Source organism: Pelecanus crispus, chromosome 7 (assembly GCF_030463565.1).
Source record: "Pelecanus crispus isolate bPelCri1 chromosome 7, bPelCri1.pri, whole genome shotgun sequence".
In the NCBI taxonomy this organism is placed as follows: Eukaryota; Metazoa; Chordata; class Aves; order Pelecaniformes; family Pelecanidae; genus Pelecanus; species Pelecanus crispus.
The window spans coordinates 3,304,797-3,317,494 of record NC_134649.1 but is presented as its reverse complement, the minus strand read 5'-3'; the positions used below and the strand labels follow the sequence as shown (position 1 = coordinate 3,317,494).

Here is a 12,698-nt window from a genome sequence, read left to right as displayed (position 1 = left end):
GGTTCCGACTCTTAAGCAGAAAGGACATGGAATTGTTCTGATTTAAAGACGTTGTTATTAAGCTAGAATTACTTATTCTATCAGTTCAAACCTGATGAATTCCCAGACTTAAATAGCTTATTGAGTGTGGCTTGTCAAATAAGAAGATTACATGCTGGGCTTTAGTTAACAAGATTTTTAGAAATATGAAGCACAAATATTGAAAAAGCTTCAAGGTGTAGCAGTCCGCTGCGGTGCCTGGGAGTCATTAATTCTGCAGGTGTTTCTGCTGCGAATCTGCGCTGGTGATGCATCGATGAGGCTCCTCGGGAGCGCCGTCAAACCTGCGGAGACGGCTGCTGCGTGCCCAGTCTCATCGCTGTCGGGCGCGGGGGGGTATAACCGTATCCTCCAGCGCCCACCCGAAGGCACAGCAACCCACTGGCGTGATCGAGCGCTGTCACGATGTGCACTGAAATGCATCGCACGAAAATCGGAGCGAGACCGGGCGTTGGCACTCGCCCCAGCTTGCTCTCTGCAGGCGCGCGAGAGCGTGTCCGTGCATCAACCTCGCTCAGACCCGCTAAGGTTGAACTGCTGGGGAACGAGAGCTACCGGAGGAGCTGTAGGACACGTACAGAGCCAGTTATGTTTTGTTTTAAAGCTTTGAATTAACTCCAGATCACAGTCTGAGTTACAGCATCAGGTTTTCTGAGAAATCCTGCAACAGCGAAACCAGCTTCTGGCTGGTAAGCCTGACGCCTGTGGGGTTTTTTGGCTGAGGTGGACAGCCCCTTCGTGCCCAGCCCCATCGCCTGGAGCGCTCAGAGCTGAATGCGGCCTGGAAGTTTTAGTCTGCAAATGAGTACGTTTGAGAAATACACGCTGAGAGAAATTCAATTTATTTTGTACAAGGCAGAATACCTTTGCACAGTGAACAAATATATTACAAATCTGTCTTGCCTTAAAAAAGTATTGCCATTTTGGTGCCTATTTCCTAAGCTAATGCTAATATACAAGGTACTTTTTTTTGTCGGTTTTATTTGTTTGTTTCCTGTTAAGCTCTATGCACACCATTGCATTTGGTTTGAAAATCCAGCTTTGAAAAAAAAAAAAAACCACCAAAACCCAAAAAACTGAGCACATTTCTGCTCTCTGGAGTCTCATCGCAAACTTTACAGCAACACGCACACAAACATTGGTCAGGCTGGCAGCTGAGACTGCTTGTGCTGGGTGTCAGGTAGGTCTCTAACACGAGTATTCCTTATCGAACTGCCGTTCTCGTGATATTTTTGAGGTAAGTCTTTCTATTCATGTACATAAAATATATTCCTACTGGCCCTACAAAATAATTGTCTACTTACATCTCAAATAAGGCTTTCCTGGAAAATAAAATCACTATTGCTGATCAGTCATTGCCCCCATGCACGCATGCAGCGTTCACGTAACTACTTATGCATTTTCCTGCAACATGAAAATCTGCTGCTCTGGAAGCCTGGGGGATCGCTGGGCTCAGCTCGGCTGTCTCGCTGCAAAACTCCTGCTTTGCACAGAGGGGGTCAGAGCCAACCCGAGCACCCAGCGGGGTCCCGGCTCCTCTGGCAGCGCATCGCCGGGGCTCCCCGCGCCCTGACACCAGCGCGTGGCCGCAGCGAGCGCAGGGGTGCGGTGCAGGCTGCCGGCGGCTCGCTACCACCGTGCCAGGGGCTTCGGTCCCCGAGGCGAGGGCTGAGCCTGTCTGCGGGGACAGGGGCTGGGCCCCACCACGGGGCTCCGAGTGATCCGATGCCTGGTCTGACTGGGAGCCGGGATCAAGCCGCTGCCTCCCAGCTGGAAGGCTCCTCTTACCAGTCCCCTAGAGCAGCAGGTTACGCGAGTGATCATGCTTTGAGCAACTGATGGGTGCTGGTTTCGTTCTCTTCTACTTGCATCAGCCTGGCGAATGTGCAACAGAAATTTTTTTTTTTTTTTAATATTTAAGAGGCAATCAACTTGCTACTTCCACATTTGCCTAATAAAATTACATACTTAGAATCAATACTATTTCATGCTCAAAATCTACAAGGATCTGCTTAACGGCAAGTATTCTACTTTCTAGGCCAATAAAGATTACAAAAAAAAAGAAAAGATAATTGTGGTGGCTTAGTCCAAAACTTTACCATGGGCAAACCCCTTGATAATTACTTCACAAACAGCTGCTGAAAAAGAAAACCCAGTTTCAGCTTAATTTAATAACATTTCAGGTAGAATCATCAACGGCTAAAGTTGCACTACATGGTAATGCACATCAAATTAAAGGGTGTCGTAAATGGCACACTGTTAAGGGAATCGTAATGAGGCGGATTGTAAAGATGGTCTGGAGAAGCCACCGTGTCTTAGCTTTAGGAAAGGAAACCAAACCGGGGTGAGTCTGTGCAAACCTGCAGCGTCCCAGGGAAGTAAATGATGGTCCATCAGTTTACAGTGCCTGACAAATCTGGTGGATTTATCTAACAAAATAGAAGCTGTATAAGGACAATGAAAGCCTATCTGTGCCAATCAAAGTATTCGATAGCTTCTTACAAGTGTGGTAAGCTGGATGTGAGACTCACTGCTGGAACTCAAGTCACTAGCAAAGATCAGTGGCCATTTGCCAAGATGTTACGTTTTAAAAACTGCACGGAATGCGTCTGCATTAATATGCCTCTACTCAAATACCCTGGTACTGAATATAAAGATGAACGTCTCCGTGCTAATTACCAAGCATGATCTGCGAAGGCTGCACATGGTGATGGCAGTAAATGAGGTTTCCAGGCAGTGAAATGACAAGTTTCCCTGCTTTCGTTCAGAAAAATGTCCATTTCCATGACAAAGATGTAAAATATACTCCAGCATATTCTAGTCACCTTGTCCCTAACAGTAAAAGGTTTCTTGATGCAGTTGGTAGAGATGTACATCTGTAAGTCCTTCTACTTAGCATGTTTTTGTGTTTTATTTTACAACAAAGCCAGGGTTAGAATACACGCCATGGAGAGTTTTTGCCTGGAGCGTGTAGACACCTTCCTGGGGTCTCGCGCTCCAGCCATGCATGGAGGAAGTTCTCGTTAGTTCCCGTTACCCATATAAAAATGTATTTATTTATAAATAACATCATGCAGCAGCAGTTGGCCCAAGCTGATGTTGTGTTACACTAGGTCCTTGTGTAAGACAGTCTGAAGTCCCGTCAGCGTCCTGCAGTGCAGAAAAGGATTGTCTTCTCTTTTGCTTCCTCAAAGTTTGTGTTTGCAGCACAGCGCACCAGTGAAGTTCATCCCTTTAAGACTGCTTGTCCCAAGATGGCCCGTGTGTCGGGCTGTGCCTTACGGGGAGGAGGTCGTAGTGACTAGGAATGTGACTGTTCCTAGGCAGGTCGTATGGATTTTGGAGGTAACTGGCACTCCGACCGCGGGCGTCTTGGACCACGCTGACAGTGGGCTCTGGGGAAGCAAGGAGAACCAGGTTAGGGTGACGAGCAGCGCTCCCCAAATTAGTTGCTCAAGTCTTTTGTCACAAGCGCAGAACATCAGCTTCCCAAACCATCTCTTCCCCTCACAGCTTTACGGGCGGCGCGTGTGGCAGAGCAGGGAGAAAACCACCGAACAGATCCAAGGGCTGGTAGTTCCCAAAGCCCTGCAGCCATGTCTTCCAAAGACCAACACTTCTGCGCTTTCAAAACCTTGCAGCTGGACTTTGCCACGGTTTAAAATGGGAGCACGAAGAGGGAAGTGCATCCCTCCGCCGCCGGGGCTGGAGGAGCAATTCGGTGCTGTACCACGCTCGCGTCCACTGCTGCGGCGCAGGTCCCTGCCCGGGACGTAGCTCCCCAAATCAAGACGCTAACGCTCAGGCCTTCTCCCCCAGCCAGCGCCTCCCTGCACTGCGCCAAGTCCATGCTGCTTGTGTCGGGAAAGGAAAAAAAACCAAACCCAGCATCTACAATAAAAACACCAACTGGGAATAGACCTCCTGCCCCACTTACCAACTTCGTAGATGTTTTTATTGGCTGTCGCTGAAGTTGGCATTTCTGAATATGGGGACTCCCTGCGACCAGGCGATTTCATTTCCACGTAGCTGCTCTCGGAGTGTTTGCATGTTAAAATGGGGGGGTCTTTAATGGTGGCGTATGGGTTTTCACTGCTGTTCAGAGAACAAGTGCTGGAGCTGCACACAGATTCTTTCATATAATCTGCAAAACAAGAGCGGAGTGGGAGCGTTAGCGCTGTTAGCTTGCTTAGGCTAATCACACCTGAACCTCTGCAGGAAGGGTGGGGGGGACACGGGGGCAGGGGGTAAGGAAGATCCTTGAAGCATCCAGCACAGACACCCGACGCTTGTGCTCTGGGTGTGTCCAAACCATTGCATCCACAACTCACTAGCAGGAAAGAAATAAAAACCTGCTCGATACCAAAGGTTTTTCCTGTAAAAGGTTCTAGTTGTCGTTTACTGCAGTATTTAATTTGCGGTGGCAATGCTTTCCCTCCCTCCCCCTAATTCCTAAGGAGCTACGTTTTCATCCCGCTCCGCCGACGCATGCACGCGGCCGTGGCGAGTCGGCTCTGCCGGCAGGACCTTCTGCTGGTACTTGGCCTGCTGGGCCAGCTACAGGGCGAGCGTCCCAGGGCCTCTGGTCGCCATCAAATGCCGTACGTTTGAACGCAAAACATTTCCAGCAGCCGTAGAACTGCAGCCGTGCAGCGTACGCGCGTATGTCCCCTGAGAGCTCCGGTTTCTGGGGCTATCCAGCACCAGGAGAAACCGACTTCTTCGCGTTCCCTCTGCCATTAAGACTGGGAGGAGGCTGCTCCTGCTAGCGGGGAACGCTTGGGTTTCCGCAGGGGGGACAAGCCTCCATCTAAGCCTCGCTTTTGCTTTGTTTTGGGTTTTTTTTCTCTTCCCCCCCCCCCCCACCCCCCATTGCTGTAGACATCTACTGCTCCTCTCCCCTAGGCTGGAGAAAACAGGAGGTGGTGACGGAGGAGGTGCTACACGGGGAGAACGAGGTTGGCGTGAGAGCTGGAACCACCGGTCTCCCCCGTCGGTGACCCTGGCTGGGGTACGCCAGCCTGCTGCAAGGTACAGTGCCAGTCTTGCTTTAAAAATAAATAACTTAAAAAAAAAAAAAAAGAGAATAAATAAGTCTTAACATTGACATTCAAGAACGTGCCATTGCTGCTGTGTGCATCCTGCTGGGCAGTGCCATTAATTTAGAATTAGAGCGATGCAATGAAAGATGAGGCATTTTCTTGTGCTGGGTTACAGTACAAAGGCAGATCCTGGTATATATGAAATACTCCCGGTGAAATAGCGGGACTTGCAAAATAGCTGCAATCCCAGCTGCCCCCGCTATCTAGTATGGGAGACAAAAAGAGAAATTCAGGTTAAGAAATAGACAGACAACAAGATATCGCTTCTCCTTTACAAACCTCCTCTCTGTGCCTATCCGCCCCGTCCTGCTAACTCACTCGTCAGGTCTGCTTCACTCTGGTGCAGTGCTCCCTCCATCAGCTCTGGCCTTGTGTCTGTCTGGCTGTGTGTCCATCAGCCCCCGGGCCGGGCGCCCTTCGTCTTGTCTCAGCTGGGCCATGGCACTGAGCAGGCATCCCGAGCAAGGCGCCAGGTCGTGCCCTGCGGCCTGCAGCGAGCGATTGCTTTTGTGGGCTCCGATTTCAGCCGGGCGAGCAAATCCCGAGAGTCCTCAGCTCTCGGGGTGAGCCAAACCAGCGTGCTGGGAAGCTCCGCTGCAACGCAAAGCCGCCGTGCCATGCCGGGACCGTCGGGGACGTGAGGGCTGGCAGAGGCCCTGGCACCAGTGCAATGTTTGTTTAGTAATGAAATTAAGAAACTCCTCATCTGACTTCAGCCTGGGTGAGATTAGCAGTGCCCTTACTTCAAAGTGAAACGCGTCGGTTTTGGTACAGCACAGGAGACAGGAACCAAAGCAACACAAATACTCCCCAGCTGCCGGCAGCAGGCTTTGGCCCTCCAGCTTTACCAGCCCCGTCCTGGTACAGGCAGGTCAGTGCGAAATCTGTCCTGTCCTCTCCTTCTAATGAGCGATGGGGCAACCCTGCAAGACCAAAGGCTTTGGTACACGAGCGAGCCCGATGTTATTAGCTTTTGCTATGTATATGACTTAAATTAAGGCGCCACGCAGTCTAGGATCTGTTAGCGTTTAAAGGTGAGGCGGCAATAGACAAAGACTAACCAATCCTGTAATAAAATGAAAAACTTTAGGCTAAAAATACCTGCGCTACACAGACTGGGCCCCGTCGTTCAGTCGCTGGGAAGGGTGCGCGTGGGTGAGCTGCCTCACGCGGGCAAGGAGCTGCAAGCTCCCGGCGGTGCCCGCGCCAACACCGGTGCAGCAGCGCTCACCGCTTCGGCGACACGGCCCCGACGAGGAGGACAGGCTCAGCCCTGAGGCTTTTAGTTCGTCCTTAGGAAGGGCTCGGCTTCACCTCCCAGCAAGTTACAGCTTCTGGTACAAGTACGTAGCGCTCGTTAGGAGAGCCTGGGCAGCTTTTAATAAGCCAGCTCCAAATTTTGGGGCGAGAGGACAGGGAGACTGTCGCAAACTTGCTTCTCTGCCTCAAGCTGTGCTGCTGAGCAGATGCTCCCGGGGGCGAAAGGCAGGAGCTCACGAAAGCGGGCAGCGACCGCTTGGACCCCGCGAGGACGAGAGGGCAAAGCGAGCTCCTCGTGTGAGCGTGAGGCTGCCGGCACGCTGAGAGGCCGCCACAAAGCACTCCCGGTGGGCACCACGGCTGGGAGGGAACAAACCAAAACAGAGCTGGGGCTAAATTCATAAAATGTAGATTATAGAAGACCGCTGGCTACTACAGCGAGAAAGGGGGAAGAGCGAGACGTCGTGCTCCCGCTGCGCGGCAGCACACAGGTGAATGAATAGCTGCGCGGGTCAGTGCTGGTTTCTTCAGGAAAGTGGGCGCATAAGAGCTGGCATAGGCAAAAATCCCAGCACATCACATATTTTATTAAGTCCAGCTCAGCTCCTTTTATCTTCCTGAGCTAAAATTCACCTGTCCTGCTGCTAGTGCCAACACTACCCTGCCCACGGGCTGCAGCCGCAGCGCCAGCCGTTCCCTTCCCAAGACCAGTGAAATGCCACTTGGGCTGCCCAGACGCATTTGGCCTCTCCCAGGAATTGCCTGTTCCCAGAAGATACTGAGAAACAGCACGCCTAAGAGCCGATTCCCGCTGACGTAAATGGGAACTCTGTGCCTAGCTAGGGATTAGACCCTTCGCTCCGGATACAGTATAATTTACGGAGCACCAGCGTACGTTTGGTAACGTGCTATACACCAGGGAGTCATTAGCCCACAAGACACGTTCCGCGCAAGATCGTGGAGAATTTAACTCTAAAGGATGTGGAAGCATCTGAGTTACTTTGTTATTAAGGTAATTGGGGGATAATTAAAAAGGCTGGCATCGTCAAATTTCATTCTGTGAATTGATTTAACCCAGAACAAATGTATTGGGAACTTCTCAGCCCACTCGCCCCGCAGGCCACGTGCGAGCCCTGGCGATGCCGCCTCGGCATCCTCCCGTGTACCCACGGGCTCGGCTCTGGAGGGGTGCGGAGCGCAGCCTGAGCACCCCGTCAGCTGGACACGCTAGAGAAGTATGGGGAATAGGCTCTAATTTTGACGTCCCTGTCTTCTGTGTTGCCTGGATACCAATCACCAGACCTTTGAAGAAGGTTTTATTTTTGTTACCGGGGCCTGGAAATGTGCTCGTCCCTCCCACAGACCAGGTTGCTCTCTTTTGCCCTGAATATCCTCTGGCATGCTAATGACACGCCTCGGTACCTACTGCCGCGGTTGAAGTGCTAAGGAAATATGATGTACGCAGGTAAAACACGCTCGCCTACTGCTTAATCACATTTATGGATGACGTTCGGTGTAGCGTGCCTTTCTGGCTGCTTTCGTTAAGCTGGCTAACCTTCGCTGCTGCTAGGACAGTAACACAGCGGTAGCTTATTGCTGCTTTTCAGTGTGACACACTTGTGGGGACACGGTCCTGTACAACAGACGAATGAACCACACTGATCCAAGCCCCAAGTCCCTGAGTGCATTAATGCTTCTAACTGCTGAGATTTTGCTGGGTATTGTGCAAAGCATAGGGTTTTTTCCTTAAAATATTAGTGCCTGAGGTCACGTTACTCCACCAGTGCATCAGCATTCGTTTAAAAAAAAAAAAAAAAAAACAACCCACTAAAAAATAGAAAAGGACTCAGCTGCAAATAAAAGCTTGGAAATGGTATCACTGAGCATCATGCACAGGAAAGAAACGGCTCTGAAAACCTTGTGACTGTCCAACCACTGTCGCCACGTGCCATGGGGCTCAGAGCTGCCCCGGAGGGTTCCTGCTGCTTTGCCAGCGCACGGCGCTGTCAGACGCTGCGGCGTGAGCTGGGCTCGCCTGTGGGTGACCCTGGCAATCACGAACCGGCCGTGCCTAACGCCCTGCGCCTCCGCTAGCGGCACGGCCACCGCTTCTCTTAGTGGCGGGTTGCAGAAGGGACGTCCCTGTCCTGGCCGGCCTGCTCTGGGGACAGCCGCCAGCCAGGCCGGCGGCGCAGGGCTGCGGAGCTGGGGGCCCTGCTCTCCTTGGAGAAGCGGAGGAAGCTGGTGGCAGACCAGGCCCACCACAGCCTGAACTCAGCCTCAAGCCATGGCACCCCCATGCCCGCTCCCGGCAGTGCATCCCGTGCAACTCTCTGGGTTGGGGTGGGGAGCACCAAACGTGATTTTCAGCTGTAGGGCAGGCTTTCTCCCGTCAGACCTACCAGATACTGCTGGGAAAAGACATCATCTTTAAAGTGCATGAAAGTATAGAGACACAAAGCCCCCGCCTGCTGCTTTTTGCTGGCATAATCCAATTGTTTGGGACTGGGAGTTTCTTTTGTCTGACTACCCTACTCTGCACCTTTCAGATGAATGTGGCTGGTCAGGGCTAACGCAGGACCCGGCAGGGCGAGGAGAGCCGCACGCCGAGCACCGGGCACCTCACCCGGCTCCTGCGGCGGGCTCGTCTGGGACCGGGAGCGCCTGTGCTGCTGCCAGAGCCCCGGGGCTGCCTGAACCCAGAAACCGACCTTCGGGCTGGGCTGTTGGAAACCTTTAGCCACCCGAAGGCAGATGCTTCTGAAAAAATCTCAGCTGCTAACTACCTGCATGTTCAGCTACCGAAAATCCCTGGGAAGCCAGGTGTGTTCCTGTGTCCCTGGCACCTTGCCCTTGCCAGCGCCAGCCGTGCCTGTCTGCAGCAGCTGAGCAGCCACAAAGAACACATCAGCTCTCCTGACATGGCTTCTAGGCCTGATTTTTCCATTCATAAGGAGATAAACATGTAAAGAAAATGGCTCAGCTCCTAAATAATAAAGTAAACGTAGCAGCAGAAAATACATTTCACAGTTCACTGTTGCTGTAATTCCCTTTTTCTCATTCACACTGGTACCCCACTCTCCGTGTGACTGTGTCTATGGCTGGGAATTCCTACTGTGTGTCTTTAAAGCAGCTTTTTAACTTTGTAAACACAGTAATTTAGTTTAATCTTGAAATTAATTGTTCCAAGTGAAAAGAACAACTAACTATACTATAGTAAGATTTTTTCTGTAAAAAGGAATCATGGAAATAGCTGAAACCAGTGGATTAAGTCAAATACACATACGTAACCCTTTTAATATTTTAAATCTATCTTTGCCGAGAAAGACTTGGTCATGGGTTATTGGTTTCCTTCAGTGATTCTGTGTAGTAAGGTGTTGTTTTAGCAAATATTATAGCACTTTATTTTGTAAACAGGAGCTACAAAGGGATTAGTATTCTCTAGGCCTGGCTATAACGTGATCATCGCTTTTTATGTGGACTAGCTTTCAAGATTCCTTGTTAGTTCAGCCAAAGGTCTTGCTCTACACCACCTCGGCCGCAGCAGACCAGTGGGTGTCTTGAAACCAGCTCTGTGTGAAGGGACCATTTTCCCCATGACGCAGCCGATACCAGCTCAAGGACATTACGGAGAGAGGCCGTGCAGTATTTACCCCCTCGGCTGACGGACGGACATTCCCAGCTGGTGTGTACAGATGCAACAGCCTTGAATTCAGATCAAGGACCTCAGCCTGAAACCTGCCTATTCGGAATGAGACAGACTCCGTGCTCCATCTTCTGGGCCACAAGTTGAGGGTGCCAAAGCCCAGCCCAGTCAGTCCAGAGCTTGCCGGGACCACTGTGCCAAGTGGTCTTGTAGTCCATACGTAACTGGAATATTTTCAGTGTAAACCTAGTGGACAACTGAAATCTAAAATCATTAGGCCTCGTGCTCATGACTCATCTATGTTCCCTTTTTAGACCTGCCCTAGAGTCAATGCCCATTAATTGCTTCGTGCCAGCGTGACTGGTTAATGCACCGACTGAGGTCTTTTCTCAAGCTCTGCTATAAATCTCCTTCACTGAAGGCAACATAGCAGGGCCAGCTCGTTTTCTAGTGGCTTTGTTTAAGCTCAGGATAGCTAAGAGCCTTACGGAGCTGTTAATTAGCAGGCAAATGCACCAGTCTGTCATCAGCAACCGCCACCAGAAAGCCTTCTAGATGGCTGATATGTCCTAAAAGAGCTTCCCCTGGCCAGACAGCTCCCCCTGCACCTCCTGTCCCTGCAGCAAAGCCCTCCCTTGCTGTCTTACGCTGCTTGGCCAAGGCAGGAGCCTACGGCTTTGTAAAGGTTCGCATCCATAATTCATCGGCCCCAGACATCTGGCTCGGAGTCAGGAGTGCTGCCAGCTGAGCCACGCAGGCATATTTTGTAGGTAATTGCTCTGTCCCTTTCTGTCTCTGCACGGCCACTCTCCCGGCGCTCAGGTCTCCTATCTCACCTCTTCTACGCCACCCTCCTCAAACTCTTTGCCAGGGTGACTGCAGGCACTGGATACCATACCTTTGAAGCTTTTTTCCATTATGTATGTGTTCTGACGTCTATCCATCCCACAAGCACCTGCATAAAAATGATATATAATGGAAAACAAATAAATATATATGTAAATTGGATTGCTTTGACTACTGAGCAGCATATATTCTTGCCTCTAAATTGTACACCAAGGCCCTCAGTTAGGGAGGCTCTTAAGCACATCCTCAGCTGTAAGCATGCACTCAGCTTCAGTGGGGATTCTGTGCACACCTAACATTAGGCGTATGAGCATTAAGAGCTTCCCTGGAAGGGAGGGCTTTCCTGAAGCAGGGTACTGCTCATTACCAAGAACAGCTATCCATCAGGAGAACAGGAAAAAAAAAAATTTCATCTGCCGATACGTTCATTACTGAAACACTAGGGTGGATTAGTAAAAGAAGCCTAAAACATATCCTTTCAAATTTGAGTCCGCAGGTTACGTTACATTACTCTGTGACTAATTTTAGGCTTTGTTTCATCCGTGGCTAGTATGTTATTCAATTCACAGTCTTAGATTCTAAGGCGTGTACAATCTTTCTAAATCACCTGATAAGACTTTGCTTATAAATTTGCACAGTTCAATAACTGGTGGGACAACAGTCCCTAAGTGGCTACAGCGGTCTCAAAATGCAGCAACTGAAAGCAGAGAGCTGATAGCCAAGACTTCTGCCTTATGCGACTCCGTAAGAACTCACTGCTCCTTACCGAGGCAGAGACAGAAGGGGATAGGAACCTTTTTCTGGTTTCACTACTGCAAATTATCCTAGATATCCATCAAAAGGCAAATCTAATGCAAGCCTTTAAATCTTTTTAACTATAGAGTCTGATATTTCTTACCCACTAGCAAAATCAACACAAATTTGGTTACCGAGATAGAAATGTCTTTGTGGCTTATGGGATTCCCAATCAAGTAACTAAGTTACGCTGGTAGAAGAGCTCTGCAGACAGCATGTCCCAGAGATCTCCCAGCTATTTGTCCTTGCACGTCCTCTGGTCTCTACAGAAAAGGCTATCACCACTACTAGCAATGCTGGACCAGTCCCTCCTCCACGACAGCCTTGTTTTTTTGCTAAATAAGGAAAAACACTAAATTAGACAATAAATGTGTTGCTGGCACATCAAAGCCAAACCCCTTTGCTCTGATTCTCAGAGCATCCATCCCTGAGCACAGGCAAAGGGCTGGTGGTACGTGGCTGGCTCTCTGGGATGGGGCTCTTTTCCTTCTGGCCAGGAGCGACCCCCCCAAACCGTTTGGGAACCTTCTGCTTTGTTTCCCACCACTCGTCCTGAGCCACTTCCCAGTCTCACCCCCTGAAAGAAGATGCAGAGGGCAAGGCTGACTGGGGGGTTTGGACACAGCGGGGAAGCTCTTTCACCCAACGGCATCAGCTGTGCGCTTTTTTCCTCTCCTGTATGCTGCTAGGGCAGAGTCCCGAGTGAAGGGGACGGAGCCAATTCATCCCTTGGCTCACATCCACAGGGCTGGTGCTCCCCTTCCCAGCTGCGGTGCTCCCGAAGGTCATCCCTGGCTGCCACACATCCTCCTGCCAGGGCTGAGCAAGCCCCCAGGGCCAGGAACGCCCAAGCAGTATTCGGGCCAGGGTGCCTCCCTGGTGCTTCCCCAAAACGTAGGGTGCTTCCGGCAAGAAGCAGCTCACCCCACCCAGAGCAAGGCTGGCATGTGAGGAGCTGGTGAGCACACAACGGGGGTTACAGGGCGAAGGTACCCACAAAAGAGAGCAGC

General features: G+C 50.8%; 1 protein-coding gene across 2 annotated transcripts in view; it reads right to left on the bottom strand.

Moving 5' to 3' along the window:
* Positions 1-3,273: 3,273 nt before the first annotated feature.
* Positions 3,274-12,698, bottom strand: part of MEGF11 (multiple EGF like domains 11) — a 216,662-nt gene continuing 207,237 nt past the window's right edge. For both annotated transcript variants that reach the window (XM_075713468.1, XM_075713469.1), the window contains 3 exons: positions 10,946-11,002; positions 3,977-4,183; positions 3,274-3,434 (listed from right to left, as the gene is read on the bottom strand). In XM_075713468.1, coding sequence (XP_075569583.1) covers positions 3,274-3,434; positions 3,977-4,183; positions 10,946-11,002 — 425 coding nt within the window. The remainder of the gene's footprint in view (positions 3,435-3,976; positions 4,184-10,945; positions 11,003-12,698) is intronic.